The 25216-nt window shown below is 52.9% G+C and overlaps 7 protein-coding genes across 7 annotated transcripts; 2 read left to right on the top strand and 5 right to left on the bottom strand.

Moving 5' to 3' along the window:
• Positions 1–420: 420 nt before the first annotated feature.
• On the top strand, positions 421–4587 carry B0T23DRAFT_403712 (uncharacterized protein; the record flags this gene model as incomplete). Its single annotated transcript, XM_062838805.1, has 6 exons — positions 421–546; positions 617–1545; position 1612; positions 2835–2928; positions 3226–4116; positions 4181–4587. The coding sequence occupies 6 exons, from the start codon at positions 421–423 to the stop codon at positions 4585–4587; spliced, it is 2448 nt and encodes an 815-aa protein (XP_062694337.1).
• A 1238-nt stretch (positions 4588–5825) lies between these two features.
• B0T23DRAFT_120880 (uncharacterized protein) lies at positions 5826–7437 on the bottom strand. The gene is made up of 3 exons (XM_062832033.1): positions 7045–7437; positions 6879–6979; positions 5826–6694 (listed from the first exon to the last, which is right to left on the bottom strand). The coding sequence occupies exons 1-3, from the start codon at positions 7076–7078 to the stop codon at positions 6062–6064; spliced, it is 768 nt and encodes a 255-aa protein (XP_062694338.1). The 5' UTR covers positions 7079–7437; the 3' UTR covers positions 5826–6061.
• Positions 7438–7885: 448 nt separating this feature from the next.
• B0T23DRAFT_440499 (S-adenosyl-L-methionine-dependent methyltransferase) lies at positions 7886–9554 on the bottom strand (the record flags this gene model as incomplete). The annotated part of the gene is made up of 3 exons (XM_062840731.1): positions 8808–9554; positions 8275–8759; positions 7886–8128 (listed from the first exon to the last, which is right to left on the bottom strand). The coding sequence occupies exons 1-3, from the start codon at positions 9190–9192 to the stop codon at positions 7886–7888; spliced, it is 1113 nt and encodes a 370-aa protein (XP_062694339.1). The 5' UTR covers positions 9193–9554.
• A 433-nt stretch (positions 9555–9987) lies between these two features.
• On the top strand, positions 9988–11657 carry B0T23DRAFT_419555 (uncharacterized protein). The gene is made up of 2 exons (XM_062839709.1): positions 9988–10394; positions 10477–11657. The coding sequence occupies exons 1-2, from the start codon at positions 10268–10270 to the stop codon at positions 11400–11402; spliced, it is 1053 nt and encodes a 350-aa protein (XP_062694340.1). The 5' UTR covers positions 9988–10267; the 3' UTR covers positions 11403–11657.
• Positions 11658–12462: 805 nt separating this feature from the next.
• B0T23DRAFT_120942 (major facilitator superfamily domain-containing protein) lies at positions 12463–14701 on the bottom strand. The gene is made up of 2 exons (XM_062832034.1): positions 13871–14701; positions 12463–13813 (listed from the first exon to the last, which is right to left on the bottom strand). The coding sequence occupies exons 1-2, from the start codon at positions 14475–14477 to the stop codon at positions 12591–12593; spliced, it is 1830 nt and encodes a 609-aa protein (XP_062694341.1). The 5' UTR covers positions 14478–14701; the 3' UTR covers positions 12463–12590.
• A 2602-nt stretch (positions 14702–17303) lies between these two features.
• B0T23DRAFT_120961 (S-adenosyl-L-methionine-dependent methyltransferase) lies at positions 17304–19950 on the bottom strand. Its single transcript, XM_062832035.1, has one exon. It carries the CDS (start codon positions 19725–19727, stop codon positions 17565–17567), a length of 2163 nt encoding a protein of 720 aa, XP_062694342.1. The 5' UTR covers positions 19728–19950; the 3' UTR covers positions 17304–17564.
• Positions 19951–20910: 960 nt separating this feature from the next.
• On the bottom strand, positions 20911–22986 carry B0T23DRAFT_120966 (uncharacterized protein). The gene is made up of 2 exons (XM_062832036.1): positions 22381–22986; positions 20911–22324 (listed from the first exon to the last, which is right to left on the bottom strand). Exons 1-2 carry the CDS (start codon positions 22725–22727, stop codon positions 20962–20964), a joined length of 1710 nt encoding a protein of 569 aa, XP_062694343.1. The 5' UTR covers positions 22728–22986; the 3' UTR covers positions 20911–20961.
• Between the last annotated feature and the right edge of the window lie 2230 nt (positions 22987–25216).

Consider the following 25216-nt stretch of genomic DNA (forward strand, 5'->3'; position numbering starts at 1 on the left):
ACATCTGAAATGGTCAAAGCTTCCATCCCGTCCTCAGGGTCGACGGGAAGCTCCAAGATGCCCCCCCAGGCCTGCCAGATTTACGTTGACATGACCTCAATGGGTTATGACAGTAGAGAAAACCGCTTCTGAAGACTCGAAAGCGCAAAAGTCTGCATATCTTCCCAGAAGCTTCAACTTTCTTACGGAATGCGAAGAAATCGGCCAAATCATCACCCATCAACAAGTCACTTACAGACAGGGGTGTAAGCTCCAGTACGACGGGAACTGCTGACAGCATCCACTTGTAAATTTACGCCGTAGAGGTACTCGTTCGTACTCTAGGTAGAATAGCTTAGGCGCGCCGCGTCAACAATTTCCTCGAGCCCGATCTTCTTCCACGATCTAAGGATGAACCATCATTTCTTCTCAGAGCCGTTGATGGAACAACTGAAAACCCTCAGCACCTCCTGGTCTCTTCCAGTTGCAGCTATCGTCGCGGCAATTGGCATATTTGCTACAATGGGTCTCTTCAGCTCCAAAAACCACATGCCAGTCGAGGGCCGGGTATGCGCCCCGAAGCCTAACCTGACCTGACCCGACCTCCAAACAACACTAACTCAACCCCTGTTACCAGACCGTCCTCCTAACCGGCGCCTCCGAAGGCATGGGCCGCTCAGCGGCCATCCAACTTTCGCAAAAGGGCGCCAATGTCATCCTCGTCTCGCGCAACGTCGGGCGCCTTGAAGAAGCCCTCGTCGACGTCCGTGCCGCCGCCAAGAACCCGTCCACACAACGCTTCACTCACATTTCAGCCGACGTTTCCGAGCACGACTACGCCGCCGCGGTCCTCGCCGAAGCCATCGCCTGGAATCGCGGGCGCTCCCCGGACATCGTCTGGTGCGTGGCCGGCATGTCGACGCCTCTGCTGTGGACCGACGATGACAGCATGGCGGCCGCACGCCGCAACATGGACGTCAACTACTTTGGGTCGGCGGAGATGTCGCGGGCGATTTTGAGGGAGTGGCTGGCACCCGAGAACAGCACGGGACCCAAGGGAGAGCCGAAGCACTTGGTATTTACAGCGTCAATGTTGGCGCTTTTTGCGATTTTGGGCTATGGCCCGTACACCCCAACCAAGTGGGCGCTGAGAGGACTGGCGGATACCCTGGCGATGGAGGTCAATTACTACCCGGATAACCCGGTCAAGGTGCATATTGTGTATCCCGGCACGATTGTATCGCCGGGCTACGAGAGGGAGAATCAGACGAAGCCGGACATCACGGTGGAGCTGGAGAAGGACGAGCCGGCGGAGAGCCCGGATACGGTAGCAAGGAGGGCGATTGCCGGGCTGGAGGCTGGTAAGTACTTTGTCGATGTGTCGTTCCTGGGAAGGTTGATGCAGTGCGGAATCATGGGCGGGTCGCCGAGGAATAACTGGGTGCTGGACACGTTGATGGGGTGGTTCATACCGATCATTTACTTCTTCGTTTTGAGGGGAATGAACTCAACGATTGTGAAGTGGGCGAGGGAAAAGGGGCATCCTTTTACGCATCCCAAGAAGAAGTGATGCGATGATTGGATCTGTTCTTTTGTATGGATGCGTATATGATATCTATGAACATAAAATAGTGTAATAACTTTGTTGTAATAGACGGATGTCAGCCTCAAGACAACTTGGACAGCCGTCTCCTATGTAAGACACTCACCTCGAAGTCAAAGCACCACTTCTTCATCGCGGTCCGGATGCGTTTTGAGACCAAGAATGAGCAATACATACTTAGTTGAATGAAAACGGCTTTATACCATGCTTGTGTTGTCCAGCAATAAGTGTATATTCCGATGTACAGCTGTTTGGAGCAGCGCTTGGTGGGTGCGGAGACAGAAAAGTGACTACTAAACTAGGTAAGTATGGTGTGTCCCTGTTGCGGGCTGTATGAATCATCAGGGAGAACCTGCTCTTACTGTATACTAGACTTACAGATTGTATCGATGGAATGTGTGAGCTTCGGTTCAGAGCTTTTGACCTACGCCAGTATACATGTGGATAGGTATCAGCTGGTGGACTGACTCGGAACTTCATCCATTCCCCACTTCCCGTTTCTACGATTACTATCGGGTCAGCACCGTGAACAGACATACATCATATCAATACTATAGTCATCATTCCCACTCCATCTGGACTCTCTTACACGCTCCATTTCTAGACCTTGGGGGAAACATTTTGATTTCCTACACCGGGCGATTTACTCCACTTTTTTTGATGGCACTTGACCATCTACGAGGATCGAGGCGGGAGGGGCAGAAGGCACGGATCACATTTCATGATTGGACCATTATTCTTCGTTGTCAGTGTTTTGTGGCTTGTGCGCTCTGACATAGCAGGTGGGCGTCTGTGCACAGTTGCACAAGTCGGGTGATGGACACTGGCTCGCAGTTGCCGCCACCTTTTGGCTGCTGGTTGCCTGCCGGTGACTGCCCGCCAGCTAAAATGTCGCGTCCGTCGAGCGGTGTCCCGCCGATCCAGCCGTTCCTTGGACACCCGCACCTTTCTCTCCTCTCCTCCCCAAACTTGTCGCCCGACCTTTGGAACACCAGCTGATGACAGCTGCTCAACACCAACTCACCCTACCAAGCGCCATTACCAGCCCATACAGCGACGACCAGCTCGCGACACCTGGTAACCGCCTGTCATTGCTGCCAACTGGTACCAGCAACCCGGTCCCAAGCGGACGAGTATGAAACCATCGCCAATCCGCCCTGTCGCTGGCCCCGGATCCGGTGTCCAGCGCGGTGCTGTCGGTCAGGTTCCCGGAGCTGTCGGCCAGGTCCAGGTCGGCTCCGTGGGACTTCAGGCCGGCTCTGCCCCCGGCCAAGGCCAAGTCCCAGCCTCGCGACTGACTCCGGGCCCCGGCCCAACCAAAGTGACCAAGCCGACCACCCCGGCACGTTCTCGCGCTGGCGCCAGTCCTCACTCGCTGGTCCGAAACAGCCAACTGGTCCAGCAGCTTGCTGCTCACGAAGCTCAGCTCCAGCAGTTCCAACAGCAACAGCAGCTGCAACAACAGCAGCACCAACAACAACAGCAACAACAACAACAAAATCTGGCTACCAACTTGAGCCCTGACCAGGACCCTAACCACGTTAACCAGATCCATCCCCAACTTCAGGCCCAGCTTCAGCTCCAGCATCAGCAGGCTCAGGAGCACGACCTCCATAGCCATCACCTGCAACAGCATCAGCCAGATCAAAACCAGGATCATCTTCAGCATCAACAGGAGCAACATCAGGAGCCTGATATTGACCAGGATTCCCTCAAGCCAGACCCGTCCGCCTACGACGACCCTACGGCCAGGATGGGCACCGAAGAGTATGCTGCCGCTGCTGCTGCTGCCGTCATGGAGACGGGTCTTGGTCAACCCGGCTCCCTGAATGATGGCACTGGCGAGCCGGATGTTGACGCTGAGATGGAGGACCAAGATGCCTCTGCCGCTGCGAACTCGGGACTCGGCGGCCATGTTGATCTTAGTGGTGCCGGCATGATAGGTAACCCAGGTGCCCCTGGTGGTGTGCCTCAACCCTCTCCCCAGGACCACTCTCAACATCAACAACACCAGCACCAGCAGCAACAACAACATCAACACCATCAGCAACAACAGCATCAACAGCAACAGCAGCAGGCCGATATGCTTCAGGGCCTTGGACAGCCCCAGGCCCATCCTCATCAACATCAGCACCAACCCCCTGTTGCCCCCATGGGCCAGCCCCAGCAGATGCAGCCGTCCCCTCATCAGCACTCAATGGACCCTCAGCTATCCAAGAGCACGGAGGATATGGCTCATGAATCCGGTTATGGCCAGCTAAACGTCGAGAGTGCTCTTGCCAAGAGATTGGCTCGTGAGCCCGGTCATCGTCTTGCCCAGCAGAGGCGCCCTGAGCAAGTGCTGAACCTGGCACGTAGAAGCAATGTTGAAGCTTTGTTCGCTCACATTGCTGGTGAGCCGGCTCGCGTCCCTTGTAAGAATTGCCACAAGGGCCACGGTCCATGGACCAGCTGCATTGTGGTGGACGGCCAGATGTGCGGCAGCTGTGCCAATTGCTGGTTCAATGCCAGTGGTGCCAGATGCAGTTTTCACGGTAAGCTTTTCTCAGATGCTTGCAAGTGCGACGATGAGCTACAATGCTAATATCACGGTCTCAGAAACGCGCAATCCCCAAAATTCCCAGCAGCAGCAGCACAATGCGGCGATCCTGCCGAACGGGGCAAACGGCGGGATCAATATTTCGGCTGACCCCAATGCCTTTCGCTTTGGCACTCCTCACCCTCTCGGTACCCATGCTGCCCTTGCTGCTCCTGCTCCTGTGAGTGCTATCGCTCCAGCAGCTCCCTCGATGAGCAATCCAATGCTTCAGCACATGTTGAATCGGGCCCTGTCCGAGGTACGGAGCGCGGACAAGGCGACCCGGCAACTTATTCTCATGGAATGCGCTGCCAAAAAACTGGCGTTGAAGATGGTCGATTACGAGGAGCTTATCAGCTCTCAGGAGCAGTCAGGGAACCCCGGAGGACCTGGCCAGCAGGGCTTGGGCGAAGATGCGGGCGCATAGGAAGAAAACGCTCCTGATCTACATTTGGAGAACTTCTCACTCGTTCCGGACTTAGAGGACTTTATGGGCATACATATCGCCCCGTCGGCTTCGTCCTGATCATGCGGCTTTTTCACGACGCAAAAATCTTCCCGTCCTGCAACTCGACCATCAATCCTGGACCCAGCATGGGTCATTACTGTCCGCACAACCACGCAGTTGCGTGGATATACTGTTGCTACCCGATTCGCACGCGAAAGTATCATCACCCCATATATAACCTTTCGACATATCACAGCAGAAATTTGGTTTCTTCCGAAGGATCAAGGGTCATGAAGAGCCTTATCCACATAAAACCACTACCAATACCTTTCCGTTTCTTCATTTGGAGGCTTCCTAGAGAATTTATCATTAGGCTGATTGGATGGAATGGGGGAAAAGACGAATTTTAGCCGGGACAGATACTTTGATATTTTTTCTTCAGACTCGTATGTCGATAGTGGCACGGACGAAAATCTACCAGCGATACCCAGGTCCAGCCCCAAACCCTCCTCTTCAAGGCAGGAGGCAATTTGACAATGCCTTCAGCCTAATTTTGGTCTTTGCCTTTTTGCTTTCTTTTCTCTTCCATGGCCCTCTTCATGATAGCTTAACTTCTTATTTCTTGGCCGTGTCGATTAATTCACAGATTACGAACTCTTGATAGTGTCTCTTTTGGGTTATGCGATTTTCCTTCTTGCAAGCGTCACTTGTGGCGTGCTCTAGTCGGGTTTTGGTTGATTCTCCGGCAGTTACTTCAAAAAACACGTTCTTCCATGTCATGTTGCCGATTGGAGAAGGAAGTTTTTGAATGGAGGATAGGCCAATGATGAGCAAAGAGAAAGCAGACGGAAGAGTAGGAAAACGGGAAAGACAAGCAATGGGCATCTGAGGTGTGCAGTGAGCAAGAAGAGGAGGGAAACGGCACATCGACGAGTGACTGAAAAAGATTCTTAACTGCGTGGATTGTTTACATAACGGCATAGATTACAGACTGTTAGGTCAATCAAGGTCGTTCAGCTTCCGGCTCCTCAACTTGTATACCCGTCCTGCCATGACTGTTTTGATGTTTATATTCGCTCGCGCTACCCTTTGCACACAAACTCAAGATGGCAACCCAGCTTGACCATAGGTCGTTACGGTATATTCATAGGAAATGTTGTGACAATATGTTAGATCCTCTCTGGAGATGCTTTATCGTCTCTACAAACAAAAATCTCATCTTCAGTACTACAATCATTCTCTCGCAAACATGGTATCTCTTGAAAACCCTCTCAAAACAGATATCTAAGTCTAGCCAATCCAACTACGCAAAATCGCTTTTTGGAATCGCTCGCTCATCTCAAGGTCATTACCATCAAACCCAACATAGCCGATGTCGTCGCTACCCAACATGAAATCCAAAACCGTATAACTCGTAACCTCCAAACCCATCCAGCGTCCGCCACAACCCCTCTCACATAACAACGCAGCACTTTTTGAAACAAGCCCCCAACAAATCCGCCCAAATATCGTCCTCCTGCTGGTTCTGCTGCTGTCCTTGCTGGTGATGTTGCTGTCCGTGCTGTTGTTGCTGCTGTCCCGGATACCCTCCCCCACCTCCTCCGTGGTGCTGGTTCGGCCTTCCCTCTGACTGATACCCCCCTCCAGGCTGATACCCTGGTGGCTGCTGCGGCAAGCCCGGCAGACCGTCGACCCTACCGCCCGTCAAATCAACATAGATTCTCCCCTCATTCTCCTCCGCGGCAAAGTTGAGTCCCATCTCCCGACACACCTGCTCCACACGCGGGGCGATTTTGCGAACGCCGCCTGCCGAGTGGTTACCTTTGCCGACGATGACGTGCAGGTGCGTTTGCCCGCGGGCTTGGGCGTCGCGGATGCGTGCCTCCAGAATGTCTTCGGCTTCTTCGACATAGAGACCGTGCAGGTCGATGGTGTCGGCGGCCACGCGCTCCGGGTGGTTGTTCTCCCGGAAGATGAACTCGGCTGCTTGTTTGTTGATTGCGTCTCGCTTCGCTTTGTGCTTCTTGCCGAGGTTGGAGAGGTTTTTGGCTTCGGCGCCGTCGCCGCGTTCGTAGGCTTGGTGGGCCTGGAGGGAGGGGAGGTGTTAGTTACCTACTCTACTGTACAAGTAGGTGGGGGTGAGGTGTGGTTTTGGTAATGTGTGAGATCGGATGAACTAGTAGGTGAGATGGGATGGGATGGGATGAGATGGGATGAGATGGGATGAGATGAGATGTAAGAAAACGGATGAAAGGTTCGACGAAACATACCTCGTCGAAGTACCTCTTCATCTTATCACCCTCCGCCCGGGCCTCAGCGCGCAAACGGTCATATTCACTCTCAATTTCCACACTCGTCCTATGGTTGAAGGCTGTGAAAATCTTGGTGAGCTCATGTTCTTCCCTTCCACTCAATCACAATGAATGTGGCACATACCTCTATCGCCTAACCTTTCCATAGGAATCGCCATCTTGGTTAAGGCCGTCTAGCTCAGAGTCAAATTTGGCTCTGCTTAACTTGACAGATAGATGTAGACCACAAACACCGTCTGGAAGCAATACTCAGACGGTTTCTGTATAACGAACGATCGATTCGTGGTCCCCAAGCGAATACTATGTAGGTAGGCTCCTCACAATGCGCTCGACGGAATGAAAAGGGTATCTCAAGTAACAAAAACAAAGAAAAAAAGAAATCAAACCGGATAAAAAAAAACTACAACATAAAGCAAGAATCACTAGTTCGAAGTGTACAGACTTAGTTGGTAGGGTACAGGGGGCCATCATACCGTGACTGCTTATGCGCGCGGATGTATGTGTTCAGGGGGTTGGGGGACCATGCTCCCGGACCAGCTGAAGGGTCGCCGTTGGTGGTGGCTGGGGAGGTACCGACGTACCGTTCTAGGCACGAACACAATTGACCAATCAGGAGTCGTTAACAAAGTGACCGCGGCAGTGGGAGCTAGGTCCCCTCTTCCTCCCCAAAGCCAAGCTTGGAGACCTTCAACAAAACACACATGTTTTCGGCAAGCAAATGCTATTCTGTGACAGCCCGAGCTATAAGATCACGTTTTCTCCTGGCGACATCAATTTTCCTTTCTGATTGATTATCACGGCCCCTCTCGCTATCCCTTCCCACGCGGGGCTTTTCATCGTCTTCGTCTTTGCTCAAAGTCGTTCATTGCAAGTCGACATGAACACGATCTTCATCCCAAAGTATGCACAACTGCCAACCCCCGTATACTCGGCTCCCATGACACTCCTGGGTCGACCACCTGAAATTACTGAGCGTCCTCTGGTTTCTGCGCCCATACATACTTCCAATGGTAGTATCCATGGATGTTCTTGTCCTTCAGCTCGCGGCACATATGAGCAGCAAACACGCTGATCTCCTCCGGCGTCCAGCCCATGACGTTACCGAACAGGTACTGGACGACGCCTTCGACATCTGCCGAGAGTGTAGAATAAGCACACAGCCCGACCTCCTTTAACTTCTTGTCATCCGACCAGGGAGATAACGGCATCTGTGTCCACAGGTCAGCTGAATCCCGACTGCTTAAACAGATATTGTGATTGACAAGAAAGATCCAGCATAATTGCTGCCAATGCGCGAAAGAAGAGTGTTTGGTGCTGTCTGCCAATCACTTAGTGGATAGGATGTTAAACTCACTTTCATCCTCTTCGTCTGGATGTTAACAAACCCAGCCGCCTTCAATCCTTCCTCCATGGTATCGTCGTCGGCAAGGGTAGCTGATCTTCCAATTCTCCGAGCAGCCTCCGCGAGCACCTTGCCATACGTATCCATAGCAGACCCCGGGACCACGCTTCCGTCGTCAGAAGTTACAACGGGCGAATGGTCGTAATGTTCAATCCAGCCACCCGGCTTGCAGACTTTGAATGCCTCTCTATAGAACGCGTTCCAATCCTCGATTGCGCCCACAAAAAATCGAACATGAACAAGATCGAAATAGTTCGGCTTGTAAGTCCACTCTTTCGAGGCATCACTAATCTCGAAGTTTAGATTGGGCGGCACCCAGCTGGGTTGCACAGGCGAGATATCGGTGCCAATCACCTCACAGTTGGGATACTTGTCAGCGAAATCAATCGCCCAGAAGCCCGCGCCTGTACCGATGTCAATAACACGTTCGATATTATCTTTGAGCGGCGACATGTACAGCTAATGGTCGTTGAGCAACTCGACACCATGATAGTAAATCTCCAAGCTGTCGAGATGCTTCTCGTCGTTGGGCGCCCAATATTCTATGTCCGTTACGGCGTCACTGTGATAGGTACGACCATTGATCATACGGTAGTTGAAAATGGTCGAGGAGATAGAAGCAGTTGAGCTTTCGACATCGCTATCCAGGCTGGAGTCCGCGTCTTGGGCATCCTCTTCTGGCATTCCCTGTTGAAGCCAATGCGCACCAGTGAGTGCATCGTCTGTGTTGGCTGGTGCGGCCGACGATGATACGCCAGCAGCCTCCGGCGATCCGGCGGCGGGAGATGTCGGGCCAGCAGGCGCCGGCCTCGCCGGAGGTGAAGATCCAGGAGTTGGCGACACTGCCTTTCTTATTGCCGGGGTACTCATGGTTGGAAATTGGCTCGCAGGCAAGACAGAGAGAAACGTTAAGAAGTCAGAAGGAAAAAGAGTTGATTCATCTTGTGGAATACGGAAGGTACCGAGTCGCCGGCGCCCACGCTCATTTTGAACCCAGAGAATCCCATCCTTCAGCAGCAGGGGCACGAGAGGGGTTTTGAGGAATCAAACTCAAGCAGGAAGTTAGGCCGTTCGAAAACTTTGCAAAGGTTACTCAGTCCACCGAAATAGTTGTCGCAGGTGGTAGTATCCTACGGCATCCAAAACCATTGCGACTTTGGCCTGCAGCATTCACAGTGTGTGTGATATTAACCTCCAGCTATATCCAGACAGATGGATGCACGGTGTGTAGCGAACGAAACCCCCAAGTACACTAAACCAGCAAAGCAGTCGTACGACTTTTCCCCTTTGTCTTGTCAGAAATGCTCCTCAACCTTTTTATATCATCGATGAATATGAACTGCTTTTTGGCTATAAGCATCATCATATCTTGCCAGTCACTGTCGGTCTCAGTTTCCCGCGTCCAGCGTTGGGGCTAATCATGCCGTCTCCGGCCGAAAGGAAATCCAATGGGGAGAGAACTCGAGACATGTTTTGATGCAGAATAATTGTTGAAGAAGACCGATAACGACATTGAAATAGAAACTTATGGTCCCCGCTCCGCGGCCCGTTAATCCCCGGCTACACCAACCGGCTCTATGGCAGCATCGGCTGCGGTTCCATGTTCCGCAGATGTGGGGCCCCCGCACCGGACCGCGGCATTGATCTCCAACTCTGACGTCCCACGCTCCCACACGGCATCTCTAGCTCAACGCTGATCAGTAATCACAACGTCCCGCGGGCGAAATACCGAGAATGACCTCACTGATGCGGACTTTACGAATCTAGTTGGCTTCAGTCAAAACATGAATAATATAATCAATCGAGATCCTTTTCCAAAAAGCAGCCGTCATAGCTTGCGTATCTATCAACTTCCCTCTGCTCATTTTGTCTCCTCTTCGTTACCTCAGCTCATGTATATCGGGAGATTTGCATTCAGTCAAATACCATTGCACGTTCCAACACGATGGCCCCCTCAATAGACAAACCAGTAGCGACCTCCCCCATTGACAAGCCAGTGGCTCTCGTGATCGGTGCTTCTCGCGGAATAGGCCGTCAAATAGCCATTGACCTGGCCAAGAAAGGATACGCGGGTAAGGATTATTCACTCCCTCCCCATTCTCAAATCACACAGCAACACCTCGCTTATATACGTCCCAACCCCCTGGTATACAGTAGTCGTCTCCGCAAAATCCACCACCGATCCCTCCGCCCTCGCGTCCCTCTCCCCTTTCCCGCCGGACCCCAACTCCGCCCTCTCCACCATCACCACCGTCGCCCACGAGATCACCACTCTCCACTCCGGCACCGCCCTCGCCGTCCCCTGCGACACCAGCGACCCCACCGGCTCATCCCTCAAGACCCTCATCGCCTCCACCATCAAAGCCTACGGCCACCTCGACGTCCTCATCTACAACTCGGGCGCAATCTGGTGGTCCTCCGTCTCCTCTACTCCGCTCAAGCGGTACCAGCTCATGCAGCGCGTCAACGCCGACGGGCTCTATGCAGCTATCCAGTTCGCCTTACCGTATCTGCACGAGTCCACTTATGGCGGGCGGATCGTGGTGGTCTGTCCGCCCATTTACTCCCGGTTTTTCCGGGGCAAGACGGCCTACGCCATGGGCAAAGTCGCCATGTCCGTGCTCGTCAAGGGGTTAGCCATGGATTTTGAGCGCGAGAGCGTGGTGTCCCCCAAGACGGCGACGGGGGAAGGGGATGGCGTCGTGACGAGGAAGAAGGGCATGGCGGTGAGTGGGATCTGGCCGGCTGTGGCGATTGAGAGCGCTGCTACGGCCAAACAGGAAGAAAATCACCCAGAGTTGCGGGGGGATTTGAGACATGCGACGATCTTTTCGGATGCGATTTTGGGGGTCTTGGAGAGCCCCGCGGAAAAGGTGAATGGGAAGTTATTGCTGGATGAGGATTTCCTCAGGGAGCAGTGGGGGGTGAAGGATTTTGAAAAGTATAGTGTTGTGAAGGGTAGCAGGCCGAGACGGATCATGCCCAGAGTGTTGCCGGATTTGACGGTGGAGGAACAAGATGATGAGGGGGCTAGGTATGATAGTGCGAAGGAGAGGAAGAAGAAGGGTTCGAAGCTTTAGGTCTGGGGGTTGCTGGATGAGAGCAGCCATGTGATTACCTATGGTTGTTTGAACTTTGTGAATTTGGTGTACTGGTAACGACTTTTTTTTGGGGGGGTACTAATGATATAAAGAAGATTTCATGACGTCGAACCCCATTCTAGCACGAAATATCTATGACCATAGGTAGACACTGGGCAAGAACTCGGCATCCCGTCAGCTCTCCCCGACAAAAGTCAGTGACCCCTAGACCAGTAGTCGGAGCGGTGACGACCGGTAAATAATTAACCTGGTATCGTCTCTCTCTTTTTGTCCGTTTTGATCTTTGTTCCTTCTCTTCGCCGGACCGTTATGGTTCCTTCCGCCTCGTCTTTTGGGATGCTTGGGGAAAATATTTATCGGCAGCACCTTCCCACCTCCGCCTCTCCACGGAACTGAGTAGTCCGGATTCCGGAATGGTCGCCATAAGCGAATGTATGCCATACTTAGTAACGAAAGAAATCAATCCCTTGAATATCTGCAGACGTCGATGATCATTGTCCGAGCGAAGTATCGTAGACTGTGGCAACGGGAGGTAAAGTGGCCCATTCCATGCAGGGCATTGCGAGGCATTGTCAATCAATAGTCAAAGCATGCATGATAGGAGCAGGTACTCTACGTATGCATCTAGAACAGGTGCATACTTGCGCATGTACCTCGCCTCTTACCTTATGCTTCATACTGTATGCCGCTTTGAGCCTCCTTTTGCTGCGCCCTGGAAGGTTCGATGTCGACAGCTGTCTTCAGGGCAGTGCTGACTGCATCCGTGACATGAGCATAAGCACGTACGTAGTGATCAATCCCGTGAGGATGATAGATCGGCGAGAATATTGAATGTGTAAAGTGGGTATATTCACCAGATCTTTATGTCTATCGCCAATTTTGGGCTCTTCAACCAACTTTTCCCATCTATAACCCACTGACCATCTATGTGTTCATGTTCCGCTGGCTGTCTGGCCAGGTTTGGTATCGTATCCAGGCAACAGAACCAGAAAGAAAGTGTTAAAACCCAAGATAAAAAGTGTCATCAAACGTGTTTCGCCATGCATGCAATGAACCATGTCATCCATCCAAGACCCAAATGGTATATCCAAACGCAAACAATATGCGAAAAAGTGAATGTAGGAAGACAAGATGTAAGGACCAGATAACCAAAAAGTCAAACCCCCTTCACTCATACCCTCTTCTAACTTTCTCCTCCTCCAATTCTGTCGTGTTCCCCGACCCGTGCATTGTCCTCTCATCATCGCTCACGGCCGAAACCGTAGGCATGTTGGAATAAGCCTCCTTCGTCTCCAACACCTCCTCGTTCTCCTCCGCCACACCGGCGGGGACAGCAACCTGCGGCTGCTGATGTATGGCAGCTCCGCTCCTGCCCTCCTGCTGCTCCTGTCTCGCCTTGGCAGCTGCCAGCATCTTTGCGAGCGCCTGCGCCGCCTCAGCAGCATACTTGCACTTCATTCTGACCAAGTGGCCGTACTTCCAGAAGAAGAAGGGGAACGGCACGCAAGCGAGCGCGAGGAAGGCAGGGATGGTCGAAGCCCAGTGGATACCAAGGTCGGCATACATGTAGGTGGTGAAGAGGGGGAAAGCGGCGCCGAAAAGTGAACGGAGGACCGAGTTGGCGGCCAGCACGGAGGCGGCAAAGATGGTGTACGAGTCGATCAGGTAGCCCATGAGACTGAGGAAGACCATGACCAGGCCGCCGGCGAAGAAGCCAGACGCGATGATGGGCACGACCCAGTGCACTTCGGGGCCATTGGTCCACGCGAACCAGAAGAGGCCGACGGGAAGGAAGATAGAGCCGACGATGGCGAGGGGCAAGCGGGCTTCGGGGGGCGCCATGCCGCCGTGCTTGTCGGCGACGCGCGAGTAGCGCTTGTTGTCATACATGGAGTAGCCAACTGCGAGCATCATGCCGACGGCGACACCGACGAAGGCAAGGCCGCCGATGCCAGGGCTCCAGCCGCGGATCTGCTGGAAAACGATAGGGAAGGCGGCGAACATGAGGTAGAGGGTGCCATAGACGATGGCCATGTAGAGCGAGGTGAGAAGAACGATGGGCTCGGTAAAGAGCAAGATCCAGGGGCGAAGGAGCGAGATCTTGATCTGTTGTCCAACGGTTTGGTGGCGAGTCTGCAGGTCGAGTCGGGAGACGTAGAGCTTACCGGTTTCCTTGCTAAGGTTCTTCGCACGGCGACGGAGGATAACGGGGGCGTATGTCTCGGGGACAGTGAGGGAGCAGGCGATCCAGAGGACGCCGGTAAAGATGGCCATAACACCTTCGACCCAGCGCCAGCCCTTAGCTTGTCCCAAGAAGCCACCAACGATAGGGCCGATGGAGGGACCCAAGAAGGGAGCCATGGCGAAGACACTAGAGGCAATACCACGCTCTGTAAATAGTTAGTATTAGATGAAAGAAAATGTGAAGCATAGACTGGATGACATACCCTTGGCATTAAACATGTCAGCAATAACACCACCCGAGTTGGTCAAGGGCGAAGCACCAAAGGTACCGCCAAAGAATCGGAGGATGACGAGGGTCTCGATGTTCTGAGCGCCAGCAGCGCCAGCATTGAATGCTGTCAAGGCCATGTAGGTGAGGAAGAAGAGAATCTGGCGACCGTAGAACTCGCTGAGAGGCGCCCATAGTACCGGTCCAACAGCGAAACCAAGGACAAAAAGCGAAACACCCAAGATGGCAATCTCTGTGCTGACCCCGAACCCAATAATAATCTCCTTGATGCCTCCAGAAAAGGCGGTACTGACAAAGGCCACGGCCAAGGTGGCGACGGCCTGTAGGATGGTGATGGTCCACTTCTTCCATTTGGGATATTGCATGGCGTTGTGTCCGTCGACGGGGAGGAAGTCGACGATATACGGCTTTTCGTGTGTGCCCTCGCCCTCATAGTGGTGGTTGCGGACGGCATCTGTAATTCCACCGGGGTTGAGTAGGAGGTACCAATGCGAGACTCTGCTGACTTGGGTGTTTTGACATTCGATGTCCATGGCTGTCGCCGTCGACGACCCGGACGACTTTGGTGTGCCGGCAGCCATGATGACTGATGATTCGGCCGGTTAATATTAGGGTGTATGTTCAAACGGGTAGACGTAGATGCTAATGCAACAACGACAAAAGAGGGTAGGTATACTGTGTACTCGAAGTGAGGGACTGCCAACTAAAGAAGGCAAAGTAAACTAGATGGTTGGAGCCTCAGTAACGGGCCATGCGTGTGTTGATAACGCTTGGACGAATATCTCCTCTCTTCCTCCTTGAGCAAGACGAGCCGAGGACACACAGGCTTATATTTATTCGAGACAGCAACGAACAGGCAGAACAGCCACCCCGGTACTAGATGGTTCCGATATGCGTCAACTCCACCTTGTGGCCTGGTTCATGTATTTCATCCGAACAGGGTACGGAGAGTTGCGTGTAAGGCTCCATCATGCTGGTACCAGATCCATGAAGCGATCACTGGTAAACAGCCATAGCCCCCTGTATTTGTCAGTAACCAGGGGGCGGAGGTCGTATGGGTGGACCCATAGTCGGCCCCCAAACTCGCCGGTACCTCGGATCTGGCGATATCTGATTAGCAACCGCGCGGTGACACCTTGGCACTAGCTCAGGTTTGTGGCTGGCGAACAAGACGGACAACATGACGAGAAAGGGATGGTAGGTGTGGATCACAGTGGGCAGAGCAAGAGCTGGATGGAAAAGAAGAAAGGGTGAAGACGACAACGGTAGATGGCTCCGGAAATGGGCGGTTAGTGACTTGCACATCCCATTCACGGAGACACCTACCGGTAGACGGGCCCAGGGGTTCGAGCGATCGGCGCCGAGGGGCTCTTCGCCGTTGGCGGAGTGGCTCGTCATGCACTGCAAGTCAATCAATCATCACGGTGGGGGCAGTACGAGCACGGGTGAATAGCGAAGCTCCGTGATCCGTAGAGTGGAGGAGTCTACACAGTCCAAGGTGTCCCGCCTCACATTCAAGTGTGATACACTACCTGGTGTCTTAGAATAGTATACTTATACTTTATGCACCCCATGGTGTTCTAGAAGACCAGATGACTTTCAACATGCCGTCTGATAGGCTGAGGCACAGCGGGTATCGAAGTCGCGGTGCATTGGGACCTGAGAATGGGGGGTTTGAGGAGACACAACGGGATGAACGACGGGCGGGAAGCTCCCATGAGACCCCAAGACGGGTATGAGCTGGGCACTCACGGCCGGCCGGTCCTGCTGTGCGACTGGGAAGGCCTTGATTGGGTTGGCATGTCGACGGTTTGAGAAAGTGGCCTGACAAGGCTGCCGGGTGTCGCACCAATGACGAGAACAGGATAAAAGGGAAGTGGCCAGAAGAGGCAGTGTTCATTGCGCTGTTGGTGTTGTGCATCTGGACGGCATTCGCTGACGTTGCCGTGACGGGACCCGATCAACACCACCACCAACCCAACGCTCACACCAACCTCCAAGACCTGGAGGTGACTCGAGGCTCAGAGGATCGAGAGCGTGTCGTCGGGTCTCTCATTACCTTATCGCTGAGGAGGGGATCAAACCGCGTCTCGTCTCGTGCTGTTGCTGTTGGTGATGGATGAGGAACACGGGCATGGGGCTGGGCTGGGCGGGCGGAGAAGTGGACTTTCACTTGGGTATCGTTCTCGGCCGCCAGGCACAGCTGTCGATACTATCGAGGTTGACCGGTTCGTTCCATGTTTGATTGTTGACGATGCCAGAGAGGAAGTTGGTGCAAGTGGGAGATGAACGACGTTGCCGGATTTGATTTGCCAGTCATGGAAAATGGCGGAAGCCTGGCCTGTCAGCGTCGCATCGTTGCAACTGCCCTACAGCACGCCACAGCGCTTGACAGCGCCCTACGGCGGCTCCTTCAAGGCCACGTCCCCCCATATCTTATCTACAAGCGTGTGCACATTGGATAAAATCCGATCCGGAGCGAACAAGCACCGACATGCCGACCATAGCCCCACCACGAACGGAGTTTGATCTTCTCCCGAGAACTCCACCAGAAACCCACGCGACTGAGGTGGTCCACTGCCAAAATTTATGCTTACTTTTGTGCGCCAAGATGAATCCAGACAGGGCAAATCCTTGAAAGTCGCTTGGAATCTTTACCGAGCCGAGGCTCATCGGCTTTGTCCATGCCTCGCTGTCAACCCGACAAATTCGAGAATCGAAATGTTGACCAGCCAATTCCCCAGGGTCGGTGACAAGCTTTGCTCGCTCGCTCGCTTGACACGGTGCGGTGAGATCACCTTGGTGGCCGATAGCAATGGTGATGACAATGACAATCCGGCAACCTAGTCTCCGGATCTTCGATACTTGACTACACCACGGCCTTGGGTCGCCGTTGGACTCAGGCCATGGATCATTCAGCTGGCGATTGCACGGATATAAACAGGAACCCGACGAGCAGGTTGTGGGGGCGCATAGTTCCATATTTACTTGAGATTATCATCAGCCCACTGGGCGTTCTCAGCAATCAATAGTGCTTACCCGCCTTCACCGCGATGTCCGATAACTGTCGGATCGTGTGTGTCAACTGACGACGTGATAGTAGCACTTACACAGTACGTCATGTTGCCACTTGGGCGTGATAATTGAGCCGATGGTCCGTTAGGATCAGTTTTCCAAGCTACCTATCTAGAGTCTTATCTGGCTCAGTATCATCAAGGCAAACCTACACTGACCAAAGTCAAGTTTGGAGTCAAAGTTGACTTGTCAACAACCTCAACTTGTTTCGTTAATTGTTGCAAATTTTGGCAAATGGGGAGTCGCTCACCCGGGATGCCGTTTTGTACTGGTAGATATCGAAGAAACTATTTACAAATAGGCTTCGGAAAGCAAACCAATTTCAATATGGGCATTTGTCGGTGAGAGGCCAGGCGGCTGTCTGTTTGACCCATTCCCTAACAGGTGATAGCACGTCAAAGTCGACAACGGATCTCACAAGTCAGCCAGATGCGAACTCGAACTTGACCTGTGTGAAGCGCTGGGGAGAGCTATCACTGATGTGACTCCTGTGTACTGATGTTGTTACTCGCTTATGCTTCCCCATACAACTTTGATTCTTTTGGCCGTCAACAACGCCCAAATTTCCTGTCAACTCTGCCCTCCAATATAACCTAATCATCAAAACCACCCCATTCATCACCATCCTCACTACCCTCCTCCTCCTCCTCCTCGCTCTCATCACCCACCCCCTCTCCTTTCTGCCCCTTTCCCCCCTTGACAACCTTCCACCTCCTCCCCTCCTTCAAAACCGGCAACCCCTCGTCATCCCTCACAATATTCCCCTTCCCATCCCGCTGGTACGGCTCCTCTTCATCTTCCTCTTCTTGCCCCTCAATACGGTACTCCACCGAACTCTCATCATCGCCCTCCAACTCTTTCAAATCCACCGCCTTCTTCCCCGTGCTCTTCAACGTAGGAATCCCATTTTCGTCTCTGACAATCCGTCCTTGCTCATCCCTCACAAACGGTCCTTCGGGGTCTTGTTCTTCTTCCTCTTCGCCCTCTTGCTGCTGCTCCACACCATCATCGAGATAGACCGGATCATCAATAGTACCGTCTCTCACAAACCCCGCCACAAAGAACCCCATGACTCCCCTACCATCATCCCGATAATAGGCTCTAATCACCGCATCCCTGACCTCCTCCTTTTCTTTTTCTTCTTCTGCCAGTGTTACCCCCTCCGTCACTCCCTCCTCCAAAGTCATCGCCTCGGCTTCTCCCCGAACATCCCACCTCCTCATCCCCTCCACCTGCTCTTGGCGTTTCAACACCCTCCACCCTCTCCTTTTCGCAACATCGGAAGCCAAAGCCCGCAAGACCACGTGCTCGTTCTCCCCCGCGTGGATCGAGCAAGTGCTGTACGTGATGCGCTTGGCAGCAGGAAACGACATGGCGTGTTGCAGCAGGGTCAGCTGAAACGAGGCGAGCGAAGCGATGCGCGCTTCGAGGTCGGCCTGGGAGGAGACAGGGATGGCGACGCCGTCGTCGTCGATCAGGACTTTGGCTGGGGGTTCTTGGGTCTCTGTAGTTGTAGTCGTTGACGGAGACTTGCGCTTGTTATTATTTTGTTTGCCTTTGGGATTGGCTTTGGTGTTGGTGTTGGTGGAGGAGGAGGAAGAGGAAGAGGAAGAGGAAGAGGAAGAGGAAGGAGCAGAGGGAAGGTGGAGAGTGGGAGCATCATCTCTCCCCACAATTCCCGAACCAGAGCAGGAAGGATCAAGAAGTAAAGCCCCGACGTTTCGGTACTTCGCATCCGAAGGGTTGACCTTGAGAAAGTCTTTACCGGCGTTGACGACAGTGAAGGTGTCGGAGCCGGCGGTTTTGACCATCTTCTGTAAGGTTTTGGCGCGGTGAGGGTCTTTTTCGAATGCGAATATCGTCGTCGTCCCCTTTTGCTCTTCTCCCTTTTTGTTCTTTCCTTTCTTGCCAGTTTTACCATCAAAGACAACCGCCTTATTGTCCTCCACCCGTGAATGCACAATCGCGGCCAAATGCGTCGTCTTGTTCCCTGGCGCCGCGCACGTATCCATGACATCTCCATCTCTCTCCGGTCTAGGATCCAGCAGATAAGCAGGGAAACACGAAGCTTTATCCTGCAAGATAATCTTGCCGGACTTGTACGCCTCCGTCTTTGTGAAATCTGCTACCCCGGGACAGGCGGCAATGAGATTGGGAATGTGTCCATCAACGTGAATCACCTTCTTCCCCTTCTTTCCCTGCCCATCGAAAGCATCAGCCGCCTTGATCACCTCGGCCACGCTCTCCACCACCTCCCACCCCTTGAACGTCGTAGCCAACTGTTCTTCCACCGTCGATTTCAAAGTGTTCACCCTGATCCACCGCGGATGCACGGGACATCCTCCCCTAGCTTCAATCTCTACCTGCGTCCGCAGCGCATCCAGTGTAGCACATTTGCGCCGTATGCGCGCGCGGACAAACTCCGAGTTCAAGCGGGCCTTGTGTCGTTCAACGGAGACCCGCAAGCCGTGGGTGGCGGGCAGGGCGATACCCGATTTGGAAAGCAACAAATCGTGCACGAGCAAGAGGGAGAGAGCGGGCGTGAGTTTTCGCTCGTGCTTGAGCAGGTCCGAGGCCTCGACGACTTCTTTGAGGATGGCGGACCATTTGCTGGTTTCTAGGGCCAGAGCGTAGACTTGGGCGGGAGGCGACTTGAGGGATTTGTCTTTGAAAATGCGAGACTTGAGACTGCCACCGTGGGTGGCGTTGGGACCGGCGGCCGTGAGAATGGCGGCTGTCTCGTGGTAGAGGGACATGCTGGGTTTGGTGGTGGTGTTTATCAAGTCCCTCGTTGGTGCCTTGTGTTCGGTGATTTAATTGAAAAAAAAAAATGGGAAAATAGTAGGATAGGAAGGATGTTTCGGAAAACGAGATGATTTCTCACCCTCGAGTCTGAAAACGTCGCTGTGAAATTTGAAGATGTCGTCGAGTTCATGTGAAGTTTCCTCCGAGTCTATCGAATAAACTTTTTTATGCAGACGTTCACAAATCTCCAGATTCTTGTGTCTCCACCTTCTAAGCGCAAAACCTTCCATTCCTCCTCCACGGTTCATCCTTTTTCAGCACAGACCCTCTGTTTCTTCCCCTGTAACTTGGACCCTTGAAGGCGAGCCAACAGGCCGGTACACTACTACAACACCACCACGGAACGAGGGTCGTTTCCATGTTCCTTAAGTTGCAGTGAATCCATGATCACCAACCCTGAATGTCAATCTGCCAAGCGCAACATTTTCGATTTTTGTCACTTTAATCCGGAAAGCTTGTTGTCTTAAGATCCGTTTTTAGATCCAGATATGTTGCCCTACCACGTACCACGTACCACGTAACATGAACACATCCCCCATGACCAACGCAAACAACGTTCTTGTCCTAGCCAAACACTTCACGCAGGCATAGGTACTACAAGCGTACAAGCATATCACGAAATGATGTTACTATAGCCCAAAGTGTGTGTATGTGAGCATGTGTGATGTCTCAAATGGGTCCTCTTCACAAAAAGAAGAAAGAGGCCGCTAATCAATTTCCTCAAAGAGGAATCCTAAAACTTAAAGGTAAAAACATCTGTGGCGTTGGGCATCAAGAATCCCAACCAAACGAGGGTAAAGAAGTGAAGTATGTAACATGTGCAAAAGCCGAAAGGAAAACAAAAAAAGGTCTCTTTTGCAAAGTGGAAAAGAATTGTTGCGCCCCTCTCTTTCTACACCACCCATGGGCGTTTGCTCCTTTTTTCGAAAAGATGTGGTCATTTCAGATTCGTCAAAATGGTTTGCAGACCCTGAGCCCTGTACCCCGGGTTTGTTTTGGGCTGTGTGGCTGTGTGGAAAAGCAGTTGCTTTTCCTGGTATCTCATACCGAATGCGCCCCTTTCTTTTTTTCCCTTTCTAGATGATCCCTATCCATGGAGGTTCTGCATGAAACCTCCGCTCAAAAAGTAAATGTGAAGAGAAGAAATGAAATCCGTGATTTCCGTCAGATATCCAAAAAGACATCTTACCTGCGAATCCTTCCAGCAGGGGTGCGGCGGTGGTGCATGTAGTGGTTATGGATGTGACGACGATGGTGGCTCTCCGCGTAAACATCGCGGGCCGAGACCTCGCCGCTCTTGCTGTAGATGGACAAAGCCCAGTCACCACCGCACTTGTCGGCATCGTCGCCCTCGCAAGTCATGTGGCACTTGGAGTCATCCAACTTCTCGACCTTGGAGAGCTCATTGCCGCAGTAGCATTCGCCGCCATACTCGGTGCCGGCAACGCTGAAGCCCTTGGAACTGCAGTGAGTCACACAGGCGGTGTTGTTGACCCGACCAAGGTTGGCGCGAATGATTCCGCTGAGAACACGGTCCGAAGTGTCCTCGTAGCAACCGGCATACTTGAAGTCACCAACGGTCTTGCCATCAGTGGCAGCATCAGTAGGCTCCGCACCAACAGCAGAGATGTAAACAGTCGTGGTTGACTGAACAGTGGTCGTTTGGAGGACAGTAGTGGTCGGGGCCGGGCTGGTGACGGCCTGCTTGACGACATTGGTGGGTTTGGGCACAGCAGAGTCGATACCCACAGCTAGGTTGTTGCCGCTGCTGCTACCGCTTCCACTGGTACCGTACTTCCAGCCCTGGATAGGGTTGTTGCCGGGAAGCTTGTCAAGCTTGCCATCGACCTTCTCATCGATAGGGCACTCAATCTTGCACGACTTGCTGTCATCATTGACACCGCCAATCAGACCAGGGCAGGTGTGCATGCCAGCATGGCCAGCGTCGCAGTTGTCGATGATCTGCTGAAGGGCCTTCTCATCCCAACCGGAAACGAAGTCACCGTGGACGGAGAAACCAGTAGCATCACCGTTGGCAAAGACGAAGGGGCTCTCCTTGCCAACAAGGTCCTTGAAGCGACTGAGCAATCCGTGAGTGTCCCAATAGGTTTCAAAGAAGATGTGAGGGGTGTGGATCCATCCCTTGGGGCAGTCCTGCTTGCCGTTGCCGGCATCGCTGGGGAAGGCCATGTTGTTCTTGTAGTCGTCCAGACCAGCCTTGGGGTTGTAGCACGACGGGAAGTGGACATCGGCTCGCAAGGGCGAGGCGTAGGCATCGCAGTCCTCAAAGGGGAAGCCCCAACCTTCACCATCCTGGTTGGTTTTGATGCCAGCCATGGAACCATCAGAGTCTTTGGGCCAGCTTGGTGGGTTGAAGTTGGCACGGGGGCAGGTGATGGAAGCAGCAGTGATGGGTCCCTTGGAAGGATCCATGTTTGAGCCCTTGCCGTAAGCAGCACCCGGGGGAGGAGTCCTCAACATGGCATCACCGCTCACCATCTTCATGCCCAGAGGGAAAGCTCTGATATCGTCATTGGTCGGCTCGAAGCTGCTTTGTGTTAGTATGGGAACGACCCATATGAGGCAATATCATGGGATACTCACAAGTAGTACACGTTCATGTAGTAGAAGGGAACCTGTTCGAGCTTGCCATCCTTGGGGTCCTTGAAGAAGAGGGTCGGGAACCAGTAGATGCTCATATCGGCCGTTGGCAGGGCCGTGGTACACTCGGACTGTCTCAGGTGCTCTCCGGTCACGTTAAGACCGAAGTTGCTGGCTCCCATGATAGTGTGAAGGTGAGCAGAAGCGGTACCGGGGGAGACAATCGGGTCGGCGCGGCAAGTGGTAAGGGGGCCATTTCCGTAGTGACGCAAGACGGCAAAGGTGCGGGAATCCTTTGCGGCGGCCGCGGAGACGAGAAGAGCCGCAAGGGCGGCAGTGGTGAAGATCATTTTGAAATGCGTGTCGTTCTTGTAAAGTGGTACTCGTCGAAGAAGTGGTAAAGGTGGAGTGTCGTCTATCTGTCTCTAGGACCGACCGTCTTGACTCGAAGTTGATATTGGCTCTGTGGAAAGATAGATGCTAAGGCCGGAGCACCGAGACTGATCAATATAGTTGTCGTGTGATTTTCCCGATGTCGTGCTTGAACAATGCCAGTTGTTGTATCCAGCTCAGCGGATAAAGCACACAAAGAACCAAGAAGAATGGGCTTGTGGTTAAAGAAAAGATAGGACGCGCTAAGCAGGCTCAGCAGCTTGAGGTCAAAGGAAAGTGAGGGAGAACGAAGAGAACGACAAAGCCCACGATAGTCGAGGATAAGACCAGATGAGAAGATGAGGGGGAGGGTATCGTGGGCTTATTATAAAAAGACGGCCCATTGACTGTGCCTGAATAGGACATGGGGTGTCTGAAATCTCTCACTGGTAACCTCCTCTCTGACCACTCAACGCTTACCAACGCAGTCCACCCACTCATTCATCGGAACAGGATGCGGGCTGGGCACAAAGAGGTGGAAGTGAAGGGGAGGAGTGACAAACAGCAGCTGGGATTTGCCGGCGCAGGGCTGGAGGGACAGTGTGAAGCGGGTGGTATTCCGCACAGTAAAACGCCGTTCGAAAACTGAAGTGACTTTCAGTTTTGACTTGCAACTTTTTCCATGCCGACATCCAGATTGGGTACCCTTCCATATGTTGCATGTCCGCCTCCGACAAAAAGTTTGACTTTTTCATCACCTTGTCACGGCGTCGGCTTTCGTCACCTGTTTGACACCTCGCAGGCAGCTTGATCCTGTCCAGGCACTGACCAAGGTCTCGACTAAAGTCATGATGCACGCCTAGCCATGTGGTGACTGCTAGTGTAGTGTTGATCACTGGTGGTCGGAAACAGGAACTGGAAATGTTCCATTCCAGGCTCACAACTTGGTCGCTTCTCTGGACCCGCCTGAACTTCTTCTGCGGCCCAGAACCTTGGAAGCCCCTGGAGCCCCCACCTATCGCGCCGTGATGGGCTTAGCGTGAACCCTCCGATTGACGCGATGGAATGGCTGCCGAGGATAGGGAACCGTCATCGTGAGCACATCTAGTTCATGGTCAAGCGCAGCTGGGCAAGTGTCAAATATCAGCTTGAAACAAGACTAGTGTCGAGGCTTTCTCTGTGATGATAAACAGATGAGAATGAGGGGGAGGAAACAAGACGGCACCATCATTCATAGACTGGTCGGCGGTTCGGTTGGGTAGTAAAGCAACAAACAAGAGGCGGGCTGAGACCGGGTCGACGATGACGGATTTTTTTTTCTTTCTTTTTTTTTTTTTTTTTTTTTTTTTTTTTTTTTTTTTCTCCTTCTATCGATGTCACCTCCACCTCACACTCCAGTCGACAGTCACGCCTGGGAGATCCACATGCATTGGGACCTGAGCTGGGACTCAAACTAAGAAGGTGCAAATGCACGCGATTCAGGCGGAGACTGGCTTGGGCAAAGGCAGCCAAGGTCGTACCTGCATATTGCAGCCGCCACAAGACATTGATTGGGCGGTTGGTGGACATTTCCCCTGGATTGCGACAACCTTGGTTGCAACCTACGGGTAGTCGGACACCATCCGTCTATGGAAAAAAAGGGTGTGTTGGCACACGATTGGGAGAGGAGAAGAGAGAGACTGGGAGAAGGAAGTCGTGGGAGGATCCATGTCCTCGGCTGGAGTGGACGGACGTTCAGACAGTCTGTGATCATGATGGAGGTCATTGGAAGTGATGAATGCTGGCAGTCGAAGCACTGCATTTCCAACGAGAGCCGGCATTTGCTCATAGCAGCCAGTCCAATCACGTTTGTCATGCTGCTCCGTATCAAGTACGCCAAGTTCACTGTCCACGTCTTTGCTTTCTCGGCCTCTTTTGCCCAGGAAGGAGGGGGCTCCAGTCACAAAAAATTTCTGTGTGTTCTAGGTACCCAGCCTGTCCAGTCGCTGGCTCGCTGCTGTGGTCAGTCCGTCTGTGCCGTACCAGTATCCAGATATTAACGGTTTGCGTGAGTGCAACAGCGGGCTGCGCAGTCATGGGTCCCGTCAAAGTAAAGAGATTCCAGAAGCGAGAGGAGGGGAAAACGGACTGTTGGTGTGACGATTTTGTCGATCGAGGCCCAGAATATCTCGTAGCTGACGTGAGGATGTATTTTTTTCTACCTCTTGCAGCTATCTTGGGCTACCTGGTTGGATGGGTTCCTGAATTTGTGGGTAAAACTGCGGGATAAATGAATAAAAGCCGCTGATATTGGCATGGAGCAGAACTCGAGCATGTTTTGCCCGCCAACAACCTGGGCACGGCGTGTTGTTCCGAGGTTGCTTCCCGGCAACGGACTGCAAATCATATCGTAGCTTCCGATGTTGGGATGTTTCTCAATTTTCTCATATGGAATGACCTGTAACCCAACTTTGTGATTGTTGGTCGC

The sequence above is a fragment of the Neurospora hispaniola genome (assembly GCF_033458365.1).
Source record: "Neurospora hispaniola strain FGSC 10403 chromosome Unknown B0T23scaffold_3, whole genome shotgun sequence".
In the NCBI taxonomy this organism is placed as follows: domain Eukaryota; kingdom Fungi; phylum Ascomycota; class Sordariomycetes; order Sordariales; family Sordariaceae; genus Neurospora; species Neurospora hispaniola.

Bases quoted from the DNA above. Each gene is read 5' to 3' on its own strand.
- B0T23DRAFT_120880 (XM_062832033.1), bottom strand. From the start codon at position 7,078: ATGGCGATTCCTATGGAAAGGTTAGGCGATAGAG. The intron at 6,980-7,044 runs GTATGTGCCACA...AGATTTTCACAG, and splicing joins GGAAAGGTTAGGCGATAGAG to CCTTCAACCATAGGACGAGT. The intron at 6,695-6,878 runs GTATGTTTCGTC...CCCTCCCTCCAG, and splicing joins TGAAGAGGTACTTCGACGAG to GCCCACCAAGCCTACGAACG.
- B0T23DRAFT_419555 (XM_062839709.1), top strand. From the start codon at position 10,268: ATGGCCCCCTCAATAGACAAACCAGTAGCGACCTCCCCCATTGACAAG. The intron at 10,395-10,476 runs GTAAGGATTATT...CCTGGTATACAG, and splicing joins GGCCAAGAAAGGATACGCGG to TAGTCGTCTCCGCAAAATCC.
- B0T23DRAFT_120942 (XM_062832034.1), bottom strand. From the start codon at position 14,477: ATGGCTGCCGGCACACCAAAGTCGTCCGGGTCGTCGACGGCGACAGCC. The intron at 13,814-13,870 runs GTATGTCATCCA...AACTATTTACAG, and splicing joins TGACATGTTTAATGCCAAGG to AGCGTGGTATTGCCTCTAGT.
- B0T23DRAFT_120961 (XM_062832035.1), bottom strand. From the start codon at position 19,727: ATGTCCCTCTACCACGAGACAGCCGCCATTCTCACGGCCGCCGGTCCC.
- B0T23DRAFT_120966 (XM_062832036.1), bottom strand. From the start codon at position 22,727: ATGATCTTCACCACTGCCGCCCTTGCGGCTCTTCTCGTCTCCGCGGCC. The intron at 22,325-22,380 runs GTGAGTATCCCA...AACACAAAGCAG, and splicing joins TACATGAACGTGTACTACTT to CTTCGAGCCGACCAATGACG.